Source organism: Miniopterus schreibersii (genome assembly GCF_964146895.1).
Source record: "Miniopterus schreibersii genome assembly, chromosome: 4".
Classification (NCBI taxonomy): Eukaryota; Metazoa; Chordata; class Mammalia; order Chiroptera; family Miniopteridae; genus Miniopterus; species Miniopterus schreibersii.
Genome location: NC_138105.1, coordinates 71,765,790 through 71,786,451, shown reverse-complemented (window position 1 = coordinate 71,786,451; position 20,662 = coordinate 71,765,790). Strand labels below are relative to the sequence as shown.

The 20,662-nt window shown below is 49.8% G+C and overlaps 1 protein-coding gene and 1 pseudogene across 4 annotated transcripts in view; one reads left to right on the top strand and one right to left on the bottom strand.

Moving 5' to 3' along the window:
- The first annotated feature begins 1,998 nt into the window (after positions 1-1,998).
- MAST1 (microtubule associated serine/threonine kinase 1) overlaps positions 1,999-20,662 on the top strand; it is a 30,326-nt gene continuing 11,662 nt past the window's right edge. For 2 of the 3 annotated variants that reach the window (XM_081134362.1, XM_081134361.1), the window contains exons 1-10: positions 5,841-5,926; positions 7,593-7,681; positions 8,111-8,186; positions 10,162-10,240; positions 12,282-12,442; positions 12,556-12,631; positions 12,808-13,017; positions 15,489-15,590; positions 15,670-15,802; positions 15,881-15,948. In XM_081134362.1, the coding sequence (XP_080990488.1) occupies positions 5,844-5,926; positions 7,593-7,681; positions 8,111-8,186; positions 10,162-10,240; positions 12,282-12,442; positions 12,556-12,631; positions 12,808-13,017; positions 15,489-15,590; positions 15,670-15,802; positions 15,881-15,948 (1,077 nt within the window). In that variant the 5' untranslated portion in view covers positions 5,841-5,843. Of the gene's footprint in view, positions 2,058-5,561; positions 5,594-5,840; positions 5,927-7,592; positions 7,682-8,110; positions 8,187-10,161; positions 10,241-12,281; positions 12,443-12,555; positions 12,632-12,807; positions 13,018-15,488; positions 15,591-15,669; positions 15,803-15,880; positions 15,949-20,662 lie in introns of those variants that run through there. The other variant, XM_081134363.1, reaches the window with a different exon arrangement.
- Positions 19,158-19,372, bottom strand: LOC308555788 (cytochrome c oxidase subunit 7A2-like, mitochondrial pseudogene; annotated as a pseudogene). The gene has a single exon. The product of its transcript is annotated as a cytochrome c oxidase subunit 7A2-like, mitochondrial pseudogene (transcript).

The window sequence follows — 20,662 nt, the reverse complement described above, 5'->3', positions numbered from 1 at the left end:
GTGTGTGTGCTTGTGTTTGTTGAGTGTATGTGTTGTTTGTGTGTGTTTGTTCTTGCTGAATGTATGTTTGCATTTTCTAAGTATGTGTTTGCAGTGTGTGAGTTTATGTGTATATGTGTTTGTGTGTGTCTTCTGAGTATGTGTTTGTATGTTTGCAGATTGTGTGTGGTTGTGGAGTGTTTATTTGCAGAGTGTGTAGATATGAGTATGTGAGGCTGTGTTTGCTAGGCATGTGTTGGTATATTATTGTTTGTGTGTGTGTTTGCAGAATATATATGTGTGCATGTGTATGCGCCTATGCTTGTAGAGCATGCATATGTGTTTCTGTGAGTGGTGGTCACTACTACAAATCTCTCTCTCTTTCTTCTCAGGCTAGTGCAGAGTTTTTGTCTGTTTTACTGACTGCTGTACTCCTAGATCCCAAAACACTAATTTGCACATAGTAAGTGCTCAATACGAGTTGAGTAAATGAACCAATTAGGAGGCACTGTCTCTGGGTCCCTCTGTGGGCATCCACTGATATCCTGGAGGTGTCAGCAACCAAGACCTAATGGGCCTAGCCTTCCCTGGCCCATCTTGGGGTATTCCAGGGCGCTCATAGGTCTGTGCCTTCCGCCAGCCATTCCTCTCCCCGACCTCAGCCCCCAACCCTGTGCGCAGATTTCAGCACCGTGGACAGGAGTGCCGCGCCAATATCAGCACCACGGATAGCTCCCAAGACTGCAGGCCTGGAAAAGGGGCGACAGGAGCGGAGTCCAGTCCTTGGACACAGGTGTATGAAGAATGGACTCAACAAGATGGCAACACAAACATGCCGACCAACAGAGACAGAGAAAAACAGACAGATAACTTGGGCAAAGGTGCAGAGATGAGACAATTGCCCAGGGAACACCCAGACCTAGACCTCTCTGTCTCCTTCTTTGACAAGCAGGTGTCGCTCCAGTTATGGGTCAGAACTATTGGGAAGAACCCTTCCCAACTTGTGTCCCAATGCCTAGACTTGGCACGGGAAGCTCTTCGATGTTTTCCATTCTCTGGGAAGCATGGTTGGTATGGCTTCAACTGTGGGAACACTCCAGAGGGGGGTTTGAAAATCGCTTCAGCTTCCCAACTTCCCAAAGACCAGCTAATCACTCCTATAAATACAACCTGGCTTGGCCTAGCTCCTTAATCCTGACGGTGAGGGAGGGGGTCACTACAGGGGCTGAAGAGTCTGTCTGGGAAAGGGGGGCAGTATATGGATGTAAATGTTTTTCTGAGGGACCATGTCCTGTGAGGATGGGTCTCCCTGTTGAAAATGTCACTCTAAAATGTCTCTCCTTGGAATGTGGGGGTCTCGTGGGTGGGGACAATTTCCCACAGATAATATGGCATTTAGGGGGTCTTTCATTAGGAGGTATCCTCACCAGGCTCCCCACATGAAATGTCTGTCACCCATGGAAATTTTTCTCTGCAGAAATGTTTCTTCCTGGCGGAGGGGGACTTTTGAGAGGAGGCCTTATCTCTCATAGACCATCTGTCTTAGGAATGATTTTCAGGGCGAGGGGAGAGTGACTGGAGAGGACTTCCCTGTGGAGACTGTGTCCCCCATGGGAATGTGTCTCCCTGAGAGGGTCCCTGGGGGACTCGCATAGAAAATATGTCTGTGAGGATGTCTCTCGAGGTATTTTTGGGGTTGGGGGGGACTACCCATGAAACTCGTGTCTCCATGAGCATGTCTGTCCCCTGGGATGTCTCCATATAGGGGCCTGTCGATAGCTTGGCCTCTCAGGTTATCTGGAGGCTCCATCTCCCCCAGCGCGGGGAACCTCGGCCAGCCGGCTGAAGCCCAGCTTGGGCGCCCAGACGTAATGACGGTGCCAGACCCGCCCCATTTCGCTCCGCCCTCGCCCCCCCCCCAGCCGCCGCCGCCGCCGCCGCCGCGGTCTCCGCGGCTTCTCACTCCCTCCCTCCTCCCGCCGCTGCCGCCGTCGCCTCCCTCCTCCCTCCCCCGGGCCGCAGCCGCCGCCGCCGCCGCCATGGACGACTCGGGCCTGATCCGCCGCCGGAGGCTGCAGGTAGGTGTGCCGCGGCTTGGGTGGAGAGGAAGGGGTCGGCGCCCTGGGGCGGGGCCCGGCTGGGGGCGGAAGAACTTGCACCAGGGTCCGCCCGGGTTCCCCCCTCACTTAGCCTTGGGTTGCTACCCGCAGGGAACGCGGTGGCCAAGCGTCCTGCCGCGCTGGGAACCCCGCCCCTCAGGCGCCGCCCGGGGAGCTGAAGGAGGGGGTGCAGCCGAGCGCACCACCTCGAGGATAGCCTGAGGGGCGCCTGGCCCACCGGAGGGGAAGGGGGCTGGGACTGAAGTCATAGCCCTGGAACTCTGCCAGGCTGGGGGCTTAGAGCAAAGTTATTGCCCCAGGGCTCCAGCCCCTCGGGGCCACCAGCACTACCGCAGTTGTAAACATGTTTGTGCGGCAGCCTCGCCCCTTACCACCCCAGGAGCCCCTTTTGGAGGTGTGGGGACCCCCTGCGACCTCCAGAGACCTGCCTGGCCACCAGGATTCTTCCCACTGACCTAATTGGACAGGCATCCAGACAGCCTCTCTCCTCTTTATTCCACTCCCCTCCACTACACCTCCCCCTATCCTCAAGTCCAGCGCAGCTTGTGGGTGGGCGGGAGCGATTTTTAGCTCCTAGCAGCCTTAGAAGATGCTGGTCTCCAGGCTGCGCAGGCGCAGGAGGCTTGAGTCCACTGCGCGGAGTGGGACACTGAGGATTGTTGTGGAGTGTTAGGCGGGGACAAATCCAGAAGTAAGGAACTCTCACTACCAAGGTGGGTGGGGATTGAGAAGCTGAAAATGGTCCTCTTCTCTTGCCTTTGGTGTGCACTTCTAAGGGTTAATACAAGGGTTTGGTGTTGCTCCCAAACTGACCTCAAAGGGAAAACTGATCAAAGCTTCACCCCAAGGCTTGCCTGGGGTCTGGTCCTTTTGAGCCTCATTGGAGCTCAGTCCTGTGCTAGATAAAACCTTACATGGACCCAGAACCAGGCTACATCTCTTGCTTGGAGCTTGGGGGGAAAAGGGTAGGATTCAAACCCTCATTCAGGGCCTTGTCCTTTTCTGGACTCCTGTAATCCACCATCCCTGAGGTTGGAGACCAAGGTGAGCTGATCAGTCACTGCAGCAGGAAAAATCGGGGTCAGACAGCAGGAAGGACTTTTCAGGCGTCTGGATGATGCTGGAGCCAGACCTATGTTGCAAAGCTATTTTGCTTTCAAACAGAGCCCAGATGGCCCCATCTAGGAGCCTTGGGCTCTTCAAGTCTTCCCTCCCCATTCCTGGGCTGACTTAGGAGAAAGGGTTCTGAAAAAAGGGAGGGAGCTGTGGCAAAGTCAGAGCGAGTGCTGAAGTAGCCAGACTGGGTACGCGCTGTCGGGTCTCCAGGAAAAAGGAGGAAAGGGGCGGTGCCTGCATGAGGTGTGTCTCCGCCCTCCTGGCCAGCGCCAATTCCCATTGGCTCAGCGCCACGCGGGATTTCTGTCTCCCGCAAGACCACACCCCCAGCCCAGGATCCTTCCACACACCCTTCAGTTCACCCGGAGGCATCCTCTAGTCCTACCTACTGGCGCCAGAGTCTTGCCCCTACCTCTTTCCTCTGGCAGGGTTAACCAGTTTGTTGCCTGGATACACCCTCACACTGGTGCAACCCCTTAGGTCCCACAACCTTTGAGCTCCCGAGGGTTCCCTGTTAGGATCGTATATATGGACAGCATCCGGGTTCGAATGCCCAGACGGCAACGCCGTCCATTAATCCTAGGGAGAAGCAGCATTTGCTTGGCAGAGCCGCTCTGCAGCCGGCGATGGATGTGACGTCTGTTTACACTGACGCCAAGGATCCAAATCCTCTACCGCACCAGTTTGCCACTTGTTCGACCTTAGAATGTCTAGGAGAGCTAGCGGCTGGGGCTAGGTTTGAGGACTTCTCTGGGAGGGGCTTAAAGGTTCCTCAGGGGCTCACCTTTGAAGGCTGAGTGTACCCGGGTCTGGAGTCCTAGGCTTCGTGGCCAGAAAATCCAGGTCTTGATTTCACTTGAGCCATTGCAGTCGTGCTGCCTGCCAGGCTGATACAAGATGCAGTTCATTCAAGCTGATCCTGCAAAGACAGGGGGAAAACCCGGTATGGATTTTAGGTCTCCGGAGGGCAGGACAGCTGCTGTGAACAGTGTGCCCTTTGACCCCAACCATATGTCTGTCCTCTATACAGGGGAGTAGGAAGTCCCTCTGGCCCATCTTTTGTCACACAGCATGTCCATCCACAATAATTCCTGTTCCTGTGACCACTATTGAGCACTAACTATGTGCTAGGCATCATACTGAGGTGCTAGGCACCTGCATCATCTTACAGAATTCTCTGCGAGGCACAACTATTGGAAGGTAATTTGCCAAGATTATAAGAGGCAAAACTGGGATTTGAACCCAGGGCTTTCTGCTTTCAGAGATCCCAAAGAGGATTAGTTTCCACCTGGTTGGAGTCCCCCCAAAAAGGACTTTTGAAATCATCACCCAAATCTTGCAGCTTTACCCAGTCCACTTTATTCACATCAGCCTGTGGACTCAGAACTGGCTGGAAGGTGACACTCCCTCTCCCTATTGCTCTAGGAAGAGAAGAGTTCAGACCTATGTAATTTCTGGTCCCTGTAGTGACTTCCTGTGTGCTTGGCAAACAGAACATGACCATCCTCTGAAGTGTACACATAAAGTTAATGGCTACCAATTACCACTGCTGTTATCAAAAAACACCACCTGATTCCCAATTTAAACCTCAATTTTGAGTCACCCTAACTATTCCCACCCCCCAACTATGTGGATCTGGCTTGGAGTGTGGAGGAGTTGTTCACTCACTCATTCATTCATTCATTCAACCTTTCATTCTTGAGCATACCAAATTCATTCCTGCCTCCATGCCTTTGCAGTTTCCTCTACCTTGAATGCTTTCTCCACAGATCCTCCCATGGCTGCTTCTTATTTACAGCAACCATTTAAAAGTCACCTCCCCAGAGCATCCCTCTTAGACCATCATGACCCCTCCTAGCCATTTCTCATCACATCACCTCGCTTAATTTTATTCATGGCACTCATTACTGTCTAAAATGATGTCATTCACTTCTACGTTGATCTTGTTTGCCTGCTTCCCTCTAAATGCTAGTCCCAAAAGTGCAGGAATTTTTGTCTCATTCAGTGCTGTGTCCCCCTTGCCTAGCACAGCACCTAGCACACATACAGTAGGTGCTCAAGAAATATTTTTCAAATAGACTCCTATTTCATTTGCACATACATACATTGAGATGCCAACTCAGGAATCCTCTATGGGGCCCTGTGCTGGTCTCTGAGGGTGGGAGGAGGAATCAACCTGGTACGCCCCCACCCCTAGTCCTCAGCATATGGCCAAGGGTGCAGGTGATGATGCTGATGAGGGGTTTGTGCCACCCAACTTCTGCTCCTACAGGGGGCTGAGAGAACTTGCAGGCCGCTGCTGCTGGCCCATACTGACCTCTATCCTTTTGCTCCTTTGCCTTCCAGAAGGATTTGCCCCTGCCCCGGAAAAGCAGCAGGTGAGCCTTGGGGAGAGATGAACTGGGCTGGACGCCCCTTCTGCGGCCGGGGTTGGGGTGCTAGGCGCGCGCGTGGGCGGGGCTTGGCGCGCTGGTGTCCAGCTGCGCCCCCTCCTGGCAGGCGGCAGCCGCACGGCCCTCCCCTCCCCCGCCCTCCTCTGCCCGCTGCGGCTCCAGCCTCCGCCCCGCGCACTTGCTCCCCGCGCCGCCGCTGCTGCCGCACCTGCCACCATGTCGCCACCGCCGGGTCATGTCTGACTCTCTCTGGACCGCGCTTTCTAATTTCTCGATGCCCTCCTTCCCTGGTGGCAGTATGTTCCGCCGCACCAAGAGGTAGACCCCCCATCCCTCCCTCAGACCTTGACCCGGCCCTCCCCCACCCAAGCCGCCCCTCCGGCTGCTTCCGCAGGGCGGGGCCCGGGATGCTGCACCCGGTCCAGCTGCGCCAGAGGTGCCCGCGCTGCGCCTTCCTGCCAGGGATGGGGCTGAATGGGGGGCAGTGTGGTGTTGAGGCTGGGGGGCACTCTGGAAAGGACCGCCGCGGGGGGAGGGGGAAGGGGCTGCTTCGGGTGGGGGAGATGCAGTGCCTTTGTCTGCTGGAGCTGTGGGCTCTGGCAGCTCAGAGTGAGTAAGGGAAGAAGGAGAGGATGGGGGCTTGGCACCTTCAGAACAATAGCCGAAGCCTGGCCGCCCCTCCACCCCTATGCCGCGTGCTCTGGCGGAGCTAGTATGCTCAGTCACTGCGGCAGCGGCGGCGGGGGAAGGGGGAGGAGGGGTGTTGAGGAGAATCGAGGGGCTGGGGGCTCCCTCCTCCAAAGCTTGGATCCTGAAGAGCAGAAAGAAGGGGGATACTTTTATCATAGTCCAAACTCCCCCGCAACACAGCCTCATAGGGAAAACAGTGACACACAGCGTCATATAGGACATGATGTCACACACACATATACACACAACAGCTCTAGTAGCCCAGATACACCATGGAGGCGCCACACATACCCAGCCACACAGTGGCCATAGGTCAGAGATCTGCACAGAGACACAGGGGCATCCCCAGCGTCACACGCTATCAAGTAAGCCCATGGGTACACTATTTTGTACACCCAATAAGATATTACCTGTATGGTGACACACACACGATTTTGCTACCGGAGATGCACACAGACACGTGTGGCAATGACATCCATGCATCCAGTGTTACAACACATGGCATCACCTAAGCACGTTGCATGCTATGTGACACGGATGCCAGAATAAACAAACACAGGACTCTTGCAGAGACACACACAATATCACACATTATCACATGCAGGACTCATACAGGGACTGTCACACATGGTGGCATGCTCAGACATGCCCAGTGTCACGCGGTGTTAAACTTACACACAGTAAATGCCATGCATGGACACTCATGGTGAATGTCACATGTAGACAAAAGGACAGTATCTCATACAGACTTTGCTGCATAAAGACAGACACACATGGAGCAGAAATCATACATTACTCATATGTTACAGCACACAGTGGCACGTCTAGTCATGCACCAGTGGCATTACACATTGTGTCATGTAGACACACAAAGGTACATGTTGTGTCGCCACACAAAGTAAACACAAGGACTGCCATATACGATGTGACACTAGGATGTGCCCAGTGCCGAACTCACACACTGGGTGCCACGTGTGAATACTCACAGCAAGTGTCGCACAGACCTAGGCACACAGACACTCGGTATCTCCAACAGTGTCACATAGACAACATGACTATCACTCTGTGACTGAAACTATGCCCCACATGGTCACACATGGTTCACACTGGAATTCTTTCGCATGCATGCCACATCTGCATCCCCTCCCATTCACAGTCCAGTATCCTCCTCTACTGCTTCCACCTCAGAGTAGTTTTCTGGGGACACTTCCCAGAATAGGAGGGCGGCTGGTTGGGCTCACAAACTCCCTGGGCTACGACCCGGCCCGGCCTCTTTGCCTCCCATTCCCTGCAGCTGCCGCACCAGTAACCGGAAAAGCCTCATCTTGACCAGCACTTCGCCCACGCTGCCGCGACCCCACTCCCCACTGCCTGGACATTTGGGTGAGACAGGTGGTGGGTGTGGACCAGACTGGGGGAGGCGTGGCCACAGGAGGGGTGGCCAGAGTCTGGACAGAGGAGAGCCTAGATTGGACAAGGGGCGTGGCCATCGCTGCGTGGGCGTTGTCAGTCCTCAGAGGGGTGGTAACTGGTGGGCGGAGCTAGATTGGTAAGGGGATGGGGCAGAATGAAGGATCCGTGCCTGTGGGGCTATGTCAGAGGATAGCTGAATAGGCCCGAACGAGCTGGGCTAACTCGGAAACCAAAGCATCTTCGAAAGGCGGGGCCACAGAGAAAGGGGCGTGGCCCGCTCACCCTTTGGGGCTAGACTAAAGAGGGAACGGCTGCTGCTTGCAACCTGCTTTGGGGATCAGGAAGTCAGATGGGATTGCCACCCAGCCCAGGCCTAAAGAACCCGTTTTCCCCCCACAGGTAGCAGTCCCCTGGATAGTCCCCGCAACTTCTCCCCCAACACCCCCGCCCACTTCTCGTTTGCTTCTTCCCGAAGGTGAGTCCTTGTCCGCTGGGCCCCAGAACCCTGGTCGGACTCTCCCCACCCACCGTCTGGGCTGCCATCTGTTCCCTTCCTAATTGGACCTGAGTCAGGACCTGAGGGATCCGCAGAGTGCCGCGGTGTCCCAGCGGCAACCAGCGCCCAGCCTTGGGGGCGGGGCCTGTGAGAGGGCGGGGCCGACGACCGGTGCTGAATCCCGGGAACCGGCGCGGCGGCCTTAGCTGACGGCAAAAGCGCCGAGTCTGTCTCGGGCCTGGCGCTCCTGGCCAGGCGTTTCCATAGCAACAGGACGGGAGACCGGAGATAAAATGAGCAGGCGCAGACTACGCGGTGCCCTTTGAGAAACTCTTGATTCCCATTGTGGGGGAGGGCGCCTAGTGCTATGCCTTGAGAGCCCCAGAGGAGGAATCTCAGGTTTCCCTCTAGGGAGGAGGTGTCTGCGCGTTTCTGGAGTGTCTCTGGACTAATTTTCTGGGGCCTTTGGCGAAATTGGCAGAGGCAGAGAGATTCCTTGAATGTTTTGGAGAGAAACTTCTGGGAGTCACCAGGGTGTTTGGATGGGTCTCCATTTCCTTTACTCATTCTAAAAGTGTTGTCCAAACACATGCTGTGTTCTGGGAGGTGAGCATAGGGGCGAATGACACCCTCTGTGTCCTCAGAGTTGAGTTGGGGTGGCAGGCCAGAGAACCAGGATCACTGCAAAGGCTGGTGAAGGCTGTGGTGTGGGAGTCACAGAGGACTGTGACGACAGAAGACAGCTCCCTGGGGAGAGTGGAGGAAGGACCCTCTTTTCTGTGGAATTCAGCTGAAAGCAATAGGGAACCAGAAAATGGCTCCAAGATTGGGCCTGATGCGGTCATCTGCATGGAGGGTGGGCCTGGGAGGCAGGCTGGCAGAGCAAAGGCAGTACCTGGAGGGAGGAATGAGGGAGGAGTCCAGTGTGTGGGAGTGTGTCCATGTGACTGTGCAGTCTGTGTGCCAGTGTGTGGGAGTGTAAGTTTGTGAGATTGTGAATGTGTGAAGCAGCCTGTGCCTACACATGTATCCATGGGGGATAGGCATCGGCATGTGAGTGTAAAAAGTGTGTGAGTATGAATGTGTGTGTACCTGTAGGGTTGTAAATGTGTGTGAATATGTGAGGGAGTATGCACCTCCCTGTGAATCTCCATGTGAGTATGTAATCTGTGTGGGAGTGTGAATGAGTGTGTGGCTGTATGAGAGTTTGAATGTGTGACTGAGTGTATGAGGGTGTCTGGAATATATGTGTGAATGTGAAAGTGTGGATAGAGTATGTGTGAGGGAGTGTGTGGCTGTGTGTGTATTAGAGTGCAAGTACTGGGTCTTTGCAAGTGTCTGTGTCAATATGTGATTGGATGTCTGTTTTTGCAAGTGCAGTTGTGTTAGAGTGGGAAAGTGTGATATTTGGGTCCATGTAGGGGTCATGTGTGAATGAATGTGTGTGACTGTCAGTCCATAAACTTGACCACACTAGTCACACTAACTCTAGTGGGTGTGGCAAGGAGAGTGGCTGTATCTGTGTGAAAGTGAGTGTACTGATGTGAGAGCCTGTGTCAGAGTGTGTGTGTGTGTGTGTGTGTGTGTGTGTGAAGACTCAATGGGTCTTCCTCTGAGAGCTTTCTCATGGGGAGTCCTCTGGGGTTGACTTTTGAGGCCCTCTGGGATGACTTCTTTGAGTGGGCTTTTCTGGTTCTCCTTGGGGTCCATGCTAGGGGCTAGTGTGGCCTAAGTATGGCAGGAGAGGATTATGGGAAGGAGCAGAGGAGAATGGTGCCTGACTGGAAGACTTCCTCTTTACCTCCTTGACTTGGAGGGCCTTCAGGAATCTCAGAGCACAGATATTCTCCCCAACCCCCTGCCCTGGCCATGGCCAGCGGCTTCTCTCACAACCTGAGAAGTGGAGGGGACTGGTGGGACCTGGTGGCCTCTGAGCACCTTGGCTGGATTCCAGGGCGGACGGACGGCGTTGGTCTCTGGCTTCGCTCCCTTCGTCTGGCTATGGCACCAACACACCCAGCTCCACTGTCTCGGTGAGTGTCGTAGGTAGGCAGGTGGGTGGGCAGGGGACCCTCCAACCTGAAGGCCCACACCCAGGCCAGCAGCTGGGCTGGTCTTATTGAGTGTTTTGGGTTTTTCTTGTCCTCCAAGAATGTCCCCTGTCCCTCTATTAGTGAGTTGCAGGTCCCAACTCCCACCCCCAACCCTGTTTTCTACCCTCAACATAACTTCTTGGGGAGCCTATACATCACTGACTTATTTTACAGATAATTACATTAAGCCACTTGCCAAGTGTCTACAGCTAGCCAGAGCCAGGCCTTAGAACCCATTTTCTCATCCACTGCAATACCCAAAGTCGCTCTGTCCATCTGCCCCTTTTCTACCTGTGTCTCTGGTTTGCTCATCCATCCATTGGTATGATGCTCAGCAAACATTTATCATGTGATTGTCATGTGATGGGTGGGCTCTACAAGCTGAGCAGGGTCCAAAGATTCACAAAGCCCTCATAGGGGGAGATAGGCCAGTAAGAGGGCATTTTCAAAGTGGGGGATTAGAATGCTGTGGGAGTAGCATAAGGGGAGGTGATAGCAGAGAGGAGGCAACTGACTTAGCTGGGGGAGAGTCAAGTAAGGCTTCTGGAAGAGTTGGTATTGAAGCCAAGACAAAGGTTCAGCAGGAACTTGGCAGATGGAAGAAGGGAGGGAAGGATGTTCAAGGAGAACATCAGAGAACTTGCCACATTGGGAAAGTTGAAAATAACCTTGTGAGGCTGGACTTTGGGTTGGAAGTAGAGGAGCTGAGGTGAGGCAGGCTGAGAGCCTGATTATACTGGGTCCTGTCAGCCAGGGTGACAGGGTGAAGTCATAGAAAGGCTTTTTTTTCTTTATATTAAACATTGACCTATGATCCAGGAGATCGAGATTCAAATCCTGGTCAGGGCACATGCCTGGGTTGCGGGCTCGATCCCCTGGGGGGGGGGTGTGTGTGTGCAGGAGGCAGCCAGTCAATGACGCTCTCATCATTGATGTTTCTATATCTCTCCCTCTCCCTTCCTCTCTCTGAAATCAATAAAGACATACTTTTAAAAAATAAAATAAATAAATTGTATTAAAATTTCAGTCTGAACTATTTGAAATAGTGCTTTTGTAGGTCATAGATTATGTGCATTTAAAAATTATTTTAGTAGATACTGATGGGGTAGGGAGTTTTAAGCAGGGGAGTGAGCGATGTAATGTTTAAAAAGAGCATTCTGCCTACAGAATCAAGTGTATGTCCTTGTGATTCTCCACTGATTTCTGTGGGTCTGTGTTTGCCCTGACTGCATGCCAGGCCCTGACGAGGGACCAAGTAGAGCCAATCCCTGCCCTTGAGCAGACAGTAATAACAAATAAATAATAAAGGTGTAATAAGTCAGGAAATAAATACAACCAGAAGAAACATGATAGGACAAGGATAGGAAGTGATAGGTGTGTGTTCAGAGGAGGCCTCCCTGACAGGTGACATTTAAGCAAAAATTTGAGGGAGGAGAAATAATCCATAGTAGATGTGCTCCAGGCAGAGGGAACAGTCACTGCAAAGGACCTGAGGCAGGAGTGTTCCTGCCTTGTTCAAGGTCAATCAAGAAAGTCATAGCTCTGTGGCTGGAGCAGAGCAAGTGAGGGGGAGAGTGGGCAGAGGTGATGGCAGAGAGACAGGGCCAGATGTTCATGCAGAACCTTGTGGACTGTGTGTGTGTGGGGGGGGGGGGGGGAACGTTGGTGTTCATCCTGAGTAAGGTGGGAGCCATGGAGGGTTTTGAACAGAGAAGGGATGTGACTTGACTCAGGTTTTAACAGGCTCTCTCTAGTTACATCCGTGCCTCTGTCACAGTTGTCCTTGTCTATCCAGGCCCCTCTGTCGTCAGGAGTCCCATCCTGGGCCCTGAGACCTCAGGATCATAATCGGGTCCTAATACCAGCCTTGCCAGTGGTCCATCCGCCCGGGGACCCCGAGCCCGGGGGACTCCGAGCCCAGGGTCCAGAGCTGTTGTGGGGGCCGCAGTAGCTCTGACCCTGGTTCTGTCCCTCCCCCCAGTCTTCCTGCTCCTCCCAGGAGCGCCTGCACCAGCTGCCCTACCAGCCCACCGTGGATGAGCTCCACTTCCTCTCCAAACACTTCGGCAGCACGGAGAGCATCACCGACGAGGATGGCGGCCGCCGCTCCCCCGCCGTGCGGCCCCGCTCGAGGAGCCTCAGGTGGGCCGGCGCCCCCCAACTCCAAGCTGGTGGTCTGGGGGCTTGTGCACTGCGAGCCCGCAGTCTCCGCGAATAGGCAGGGGACTGGACAGCGTGGGCTTCTCTCCCTGCAGCCCCGGGCGCTCCCCCTCCTCCTATGACAACGAGATCGTGATGATGAACCACGTCTACAAGGAGAGGTTCCCGAAGGTGCGGCGGGGTCGGGGGCGGCCGCGGGGAGGCTGGGCGGCCGGAGCCCTGCTCGCCTTAGCGCCGCGCGTCCCCTGGTGGCCGGCGTGCTCCGCGCAGGCCCCTGACAGCCGCAGCCTCTGGGCTAAGCCCCGCGCCGTCAACCCCGCCCCGCCCCGCCTCCATCCCGCCCGCAGGCCACCGCGCAGATGGAGGAGAAGCTGCAGGACTTCAGCCGAGCCTACGAACCTGACAGCGTGCTGCCGCTGGCCGACGGCGTGCTCAGCTTCATCCACCACCAGATCATCGAGCTGGCCCGGGACTGCCTGACCAAGTCCCGCGATGGCCTCATCACCACTGTCTACTTCTACGAATTGCAGGAGAACCTAGAGAAGCTGCTGCAGGATGTGAGTGAACAGGAAGGCCATTCCATCCCGGACTCTGCACCCCAAAATCAGGCCAATGCCTTCCTTCATCCCACACCCATTTAGGGGGCTCCTACTACGTTCCAGGCGCTGGTGGGGAGCTGAGGATTCAGGGGTGGAAGAGAAGGACATGGTCCTGATGGGGGAGGCAGGTATTTAACTTCCTGCAGGTCTTTATTCAAATGCCACCTTGTCAGGTTGGCCTTTTAGACCCCTCTATTTAAAATGTCAAACTCTGTTCATACACCACTGTCTCTTCAGAGTTTACCTTAGCACTTAGCACCATCCCTCAGAATGTGTTTTTTTATCTTATTTCTTGTCTCCCCTACTCCAATGTCAGTCCCACAAGTGGGTGGCGAGATACCCTTTTTGGTCACTGTTGTATTTTGAGTGCCCAGCACAGTGTATAGCACATAGTAGGTAGTCAATAAATGTTGATTAAATGAATGGATGAATAAATGAAAGTAAACAAGATAATGCCCCCATTCAATGATAATGCATAGTATTTTTTGAACACCTAGTGTGTGCTGGGCACTATGTGCTAGTTACATCTGTGCCTGTGTCACAGTTGGGAACAAAACAGTGAACAAAACTGCTTTCCTGGGGCTGATAGCCTACCATGGGAGATGGACAGGAACATGAAAACAAATAAATCAAGGAAGTCAATGATTTCAGCTGATGCTTAAGGCTATGAGGCAAATAGAATAGGGCAACCAGAAGGACTGTTAGGGCTCCCCTTGTAAGGTCCAGGAGGCCTCCCTGGAAGAGTGGCTTTGAAATTGAGAGAAGAATAATGAGGAGTTGGCAGCTATAAAAAGCTTGGGGGAATGTGTGTTGAGCAGGGTGAACAGTACATGCAAAGGCCCTGAGGCGAAGAGGCAGTCTAGGAAATCCCAGGAACACAGAAGCTAAGTGACTGTACTATCTTGAGAAGATGAAGTTGGATAAGGGCAGAAGGACCAGAATATGGGGCTCTAGGCTCCCAGCACTCTGCCCTGAAGGACAGCATGTTGGTATGATAATATACTTCGGCATCAAATCTGATTTGAGTTTGGATTCTGCCACTAGGTCCATGGGAATCGAGAGCACAGACTTCAAACAGCATAAGTTCACATCCAGCTTATCACTTATTTACTGCACAGCCTTTGCCAAGTCACTTAACCTCTCTGTGCCTTCTGCTATAAAAAGGGGTTTGTAAGGTCCAAGAGGCCTCCCTGGAAGAGGAGGCATCACTCATTCTTTAATGCCACAAATATTTATTAAGCACCTATTCTGGGGCCAGCGCTGGCCTAGAAACTGGAGAGTTCTTGCCCTAGGGGAGCTGACATTCCAGCAGGAAGAAACAGAAGATAAACGATAGGCATCAGGGCTGGGACTAGGATGAGGCAAATGATTAATTCCCCCCCTGAACATTAAACTAATTACTGAAAAAGTTGAAAAATAGGTATATTAAAACTTAACATTATTTTAGGCTATTTTATTTATTTAAAAAACCCAGAATTTGTTATATTTTTACTTTCCTGGTTTTAGTGGAAACAAACTTACCAATAATCATATTTTTATTAAAACCATTTATGATTTAAAAAGCACACATAGATTTTTCCTTTTTGCTTCAGGCTCCAACATACCTGTGCACAGCACTTGTTGGATCCTGTCCTTATTTAAATTTTCTTTTTGCTTGTCATGGATTTTTTGCATTCATTTTGATTTTTCAAATATTGTATTAAAGTGTTAGTGATCTTGAAGAGTGAAGTTTTTGGTGCTAAGGTGAGTACCTCGTCACCTCATCCTGATGGGCAGATAGATAAATTAATATATGACATGTTTGAAGGGTATTTATGTGCTATAAAAAAGGAGTAGGATAATGGTGATTGAGGGTGCTTCCAGGAGGTGGGGTGCAATTTTACATTGGGGGGGGAGATTAACTCCATCCAGTTGCCCTATTCTATTTGTTTCATAGCCTTAAGATCGCTGAAATCACTGACTTCTTAGATTTGTTTGTTTTCATGCTCCTGTCCATCTCCCATTCTAGGATAGCAGCCCCAGGAAGACAGGAATATTTCTCTGGTGTGTTCACTGCTGTGTTCCTAGTGCTGCTCAGTTATTATCTCCAGGAAGAGGTGACAACTGAGTGGCAACCCAAGGGAGAAGTAAGAAGCCACTCATGGATCCAAGAAGAGAGCCTGTCAGTCAGAGGGATTCTAACTCAGCTCAGATTATAGGGCTGTTTTGAACATAAATTGAATGAGTAAGGTTTTTAGACAGTGTCTGTTATAAAAATAGTGATCCTTATTTTTACCGTGAGGCCTGGGCCTCAATTTTCTCAACTATAAAATGGGACAGCAACAGTAGTGTGTAGTCAGTGGGGTTGGGAGAGGGGCCTGGCTGAGGCAGGGTACCTGTAAAATTTGCCATAATCCCACCTCCATGCACATTTTGTGTCCCCTTCCCAGGCTTATGAACGTTCTGAGAGCTTGGAGGTGGCCTTTGTCACTCAGCTGGTGAAGAAACTGCTCATTATCATCTCTCGCCCTGCGAGGCTGCTGGAATGCCTGGTGAGGGGACTGGGAGGGGGTGGAGGGCTGGTGGGGCACCCTCAGAGCCCACCGCAAGCCTTCCTCTGCCCTGCCTTAGGAATTCAACCCCGAGGAGTTCTACCACTTGCTAGAGGCAGCCGAGGGCCATGCCAAGGAGGGTCACCTTGTCAAGACAGATATCCCTCGTTATATCATACGCCAGCTGGGCCTCACCCGAGACCCTTTTCCAGGTGACAGCTGGTGGGCACAGGGGGGTGGAGGTGAACCCACGGGAGCCTAGCCTCCACTCACTCTCAGTCCCTTCCTAGACGTGGTGCATCTGGAGGAACAGGACAGTGGTGGCTCCAACACGCCAGAGCAGGACGACCTGTCTGAGGTAAGGCCAGGTGGCCCAGCAGTCAGCACTCTGGTTCTGGCCAGATAGGCAGGGGCTTACCTCCTGGCTCTCTGCCCTCAGGCTAGGTAGATCTTTTGGTCTCTGCTCTGAGCCTCAGTTTCCCCATCTGTCAAATGGGTTAATAACAGCGCTTCCTCCATGGGCCTTTTTCTTTTTATGGTAAAATATACATAACATAAAATGTATCACTTTAACCCCTTTTTTTTTTTTTTTAGTTTATCTTTATGGTTGAAAGTATTACAGGTGTCCCATTTTTTCCCCCCCAATTGACCCCCTCCACCTCACTCCCACCCCCTCCCCAGGCCTTCACCCCGTTATTGACTGTGCCCATGGGTTATGCATACATGCACATAACTTCTTTGGTTAATCTTTTCCCACCCTCCACCTCCTTCCCTCTTTCCTCTGAAATATGATCGTCTGTTGCATGCGCCAATGTCTCTGGGTCTATTTAGTTCTTCAGATTCTTTTGTTCATTAGCTTCTTCTTAAAGAAGACCCTTCAACATTTCCTGTAGTGCTGGTCTGGTGATGATGAACTCCTGTAGCTTTTCCTTGCCTGTGAAGCTCTTTATTTGACCTTCAATTCTAAATGATAGCTTCGCTAGATAGAGCAATCTTGGTTGTAGTTCCATGTTTTTCATCACTTTGAATATTTCTTGCCTCTCCCTTCTGGCCTGCAAAGTTTCTGTTGAGAAATCAGCTGACAGTCATGGGTGCTCCCTTGTAGGTAACTAACTGCTTTTCTCTTGCTGCTTTTAAGATTCTCTCTTTGTCTTTTACCTTTGGCATTTTAATTATGATGTGTCTTGCTGTGGGCCTCTTTGGGTTCCTCTTATTTGGGACCCTCTGTTTTTCCTGGACTTGTAAGTCTATTTCTTTCTCCAGGTAGGGGAAGTTTTCTGTCATTATTTTTTCAAATAGGTTTTCAATTCCTTGGTCTCTTTCTTCTTCTTCTGGTACCCCAATAATACAAATGTTGGGTCACTTGAAGTTGTCCCAGAGGCTCTTTATACTATCTTCATATTTCTACTTTAACCATTTTTAAATGAACAATTTTGTGTATTTAGTACATTTACAATCTTGTGCAGCCATCCTAGTCCTGGAAGATTTTCATCACTCCAAAAGGAAACTATACCCATTAGGCAGTTATTCCCCATATCCTTTCCCCCTGGTCCCTGGCAATCACTGACCTGCTTTCTGTCTCTATGGATTTGCTTGCTCTGAACATTTCATATACATGGAATCATTCCCTCTGTGGCCTTTTGTGTCTGACAAAGTGTTTTCAGGGTTCATTCATGTTGTAGCATGAATCAGTGCTTCATTCCTTTTTATGACCAAAATAATATTTCATTACATGGATATATCATATTTGTTTATCCATTGTCCACTGGTGGACACTTGGGTTGTTTCCATTTTTTGGCTATTGTGTGAATAGTGTGGCTATAAATATTTGTGTACAAGCATTTGAACAACTGTTTCAATTCTTTTAGGTATATACCTAGCAGTGGAAATTCTGGGTGATATGGTAATTCTATGTATAATTTACTGAGGAACCATGCATGGGGTTTTGAGTGAGTTGAGTGTCTCTCTGTGTTAAGAGGTCAGCATAGTAAAATTTGCAATAATCCCACTGCCAGGTCAGCGACACTTTGGAAGATGTTCCGCATGTCTAGTAGAAACTACCTGCCATAACGGCCATGCGTGTATTTCCTCTAAACTGTAGTGTTTTTCAAAAATTTGAAGCAAAATATAGAAATCAGATTTTTGCCTTAAATCTGGGGTTGGGCCTTCTTTTGAAAAAATCAGAAGTTCTAACAACACTATGGTGGAACCACTGGCACTGAGTGGGGGCTGCCCTTGATGTGGGGCACCTGCCCACAGTCACCCATGGCCCCTGCCTGACCTGTCTGGCCCCTGAAGGCATTTGAGCTTCTAACCTTTTTTTCCAATTTTGTCTATTAATTCACACACATATAAACACATACACATATCTTTCCTATATGTATGTAAATATATATATTTAAAAGAATCTCACTATACGTGCCATTTGTTTAATTTTTTGAATAGGTAATGGAATGACATCACTCAAAAGTCTAAAACTAAAAAGGTATTTATCTTTGATTGTTGTTTGTAGGATTCTACATAATTCCATTTAATCAAACTTGTTAATTGAGTGATTCGAATCTTCCATCTCCCTATTCTCTCTCTCTCTGTCTCTCTCTCTCTTTTTTTTTTTTTGGCCTGATTGATCTCATAGTTTCTGAGATATGTGTTAAATCCTTGTTTTGAGCTATTTCTCCCTGTAATTCTGTCATTTTTTGTGTCAGATATTTTTAGGCTATCTTCTTTTTTTAAAAATTATTATTCATGTATTTATTCCACAATCAAAATAAATCATAATTTAAAAGTCATAACATTTTTAAAAGGTAAAGGAGACTGTATCACAGCTGCATTAATAAACAGACATCGGTCTAAAATGCAATACCAAACAGGTGTTCTGTTCCCATGGTGGAATAAATACATAATAATTACACATAAAATTTCACTAAAGATCTCAGATGAGGCAAATAATCCTTTGAAACAAACTGTCCAATGAATAGAGGCATGCTGCCAGTAATGTCTATTAACATTTTACTGCAAGCTCGGAAAATCCCCAAGGTAACTACAAACTCAGACCCTTTGTTTCATGTGCTTGGCTTTAGCCTTTGCCTTCCTTCCTAAGACACATCCAAATCCAGAAAGGCTTCTGCATCCCATGCTCAAAAACACCACCATAAGTCCCCAAGGGCCTCAGCACAAACTGCCGTTAATAAGCCTTCATGCAGCCTTTATCCAGAACCTCCAGGGAAGTCAAGAGCCCAAACTCAAAGAACAGCAGCATTTCTTTGAACAATAGTTTTGATTGTCCAATGAGCTCTGACAGGCCATGTGCATTTCATAAACAAACAAAAATATTGTCTTACTATCTTTATTTTTTCTTGCAAAATGTTAAGTTGGCCATTCAAATAAAAAAATTTTTTTTACAGAAACAATAAAAATTCAAAGGGCTTATGCTCAAAAGGAAACCAGTCCTTCGCAGCCTAACTCATTTGTTTTTGGGCTGTGAAGAGGAAGATCAGGCAGTAAATGGTCACTCCCACTGTCATGCCATGGTGGTCTGGTAAAGCATTTGGTCAAGCAGGCTGCATTTTAGGTGGATGGGCACACCATCAGATTTCTGGAAAAATTTCTGCAGTTTGGGAACTTTGTTTTTCCAAGCATAATTATATGCAGTAAAATTGGAAGTTGATATGGCAAATATGAGAGGCGATACCACAGGCTTTAATCCCTCTGGGTTGTAGGTATCAGAAAGAAGCCCATGCTCCCACGAATTTCTGTGTGAAGCCACTAAACTTGTAGTACATGATGTCTTGTGTTCATCTATTCACAGCTGCTGCCTGTGAGACTGCCCCAAGGAAGGTTTAGGCTAATTCTTAGGAGCATATCAGTTCAATTTTTAATTTAAAAAATATATATATTTTTATTGATTTCAGAGAGAGGAAAGGAGAGGGAGAGAGAGAGAAACATCAATGATGAGAGAGAGTCATCGATCGGCTGCCCTCTGCACGCCCCCGACCGGGGATTGAGCCCGCAACCTGGCATGTGCCCCGACCGGGAATGGAACCCTGATCGCCTGGATCCCAGGTGGACACTCAACCGCTGAGCCACGCCCGGCCAGGCTCAGTTCAATTTTTAAAAAACGCTTTTATTGATTTGAGAGAGAGAGGCAGGGAGAGGGAGAGAGAGAAAAAAAACATTGATGTGAGAGAGAAACATCAATCGGTTGCCTCGAGCATGCACCCCGACTGGGGATCAAGCCTACAACCTGGGTATGTGCCCTGTCCAGGAATTGAACCAGTGACCTTTCAGTGCATGGGACGATGCTCAACCAACTGAGCCACACCGGCCAAAGCTCATTATTTTTTTAATCTCATAGATTTTTTTGGTAATGTATCTGTTAACAGTTTCTTTGTCCCTAAGAAAAAGAAAAATAATTTTCAAAAAAAAGTATACAGTGAAAAACCTTAGATCCACCCTTGTTGTTTACGGCTCTATGTCCACCCAAATATTATTAGTATATGTGTGCTGAGCACCCCCCAAATATGATTATATAGTTCTATTTTGCCACTTTTTTTTTTTAACACAAAACCGTACAGTACATATTATTACTTGCTTTTCCCCCCCACTTAATAAAATACTTGGGAGAACTTTCTGAATCAGTGTACTGATAGATTTCTCATTCTTTTTAACAGGGCACAATATTCCTTTATACAGATGCCCATTATGTGTTTATTTAACCAATTTCCTATAGATGATCATGTCAATTGTTTCTAATAATTGCAATGAGCAAGATATGTCATTCTCACATGTACAAGCCTATCTGTAGAATTATTTCAAAAATTAAATTGCTAGATCAAAGGGAATGAACATTTGTAATTCTACATATATACCCAAGTGCCTTCCATGGGATTGTACCAATTTATACTCCCAAAAGCAAGGTATAAAAGTGCCTGTTTTCCCACAGCTTTACCCACAGAGTGTGCCAATCTGCTAGGCAAAAAATGGTATCTTGGGTAGTTTTAATTTGCCCTTTTTTATTATATGTGAGGTTGAGCATCTTTTCATATGGTTAAGAGCTCTAAGTCTAGTTCACA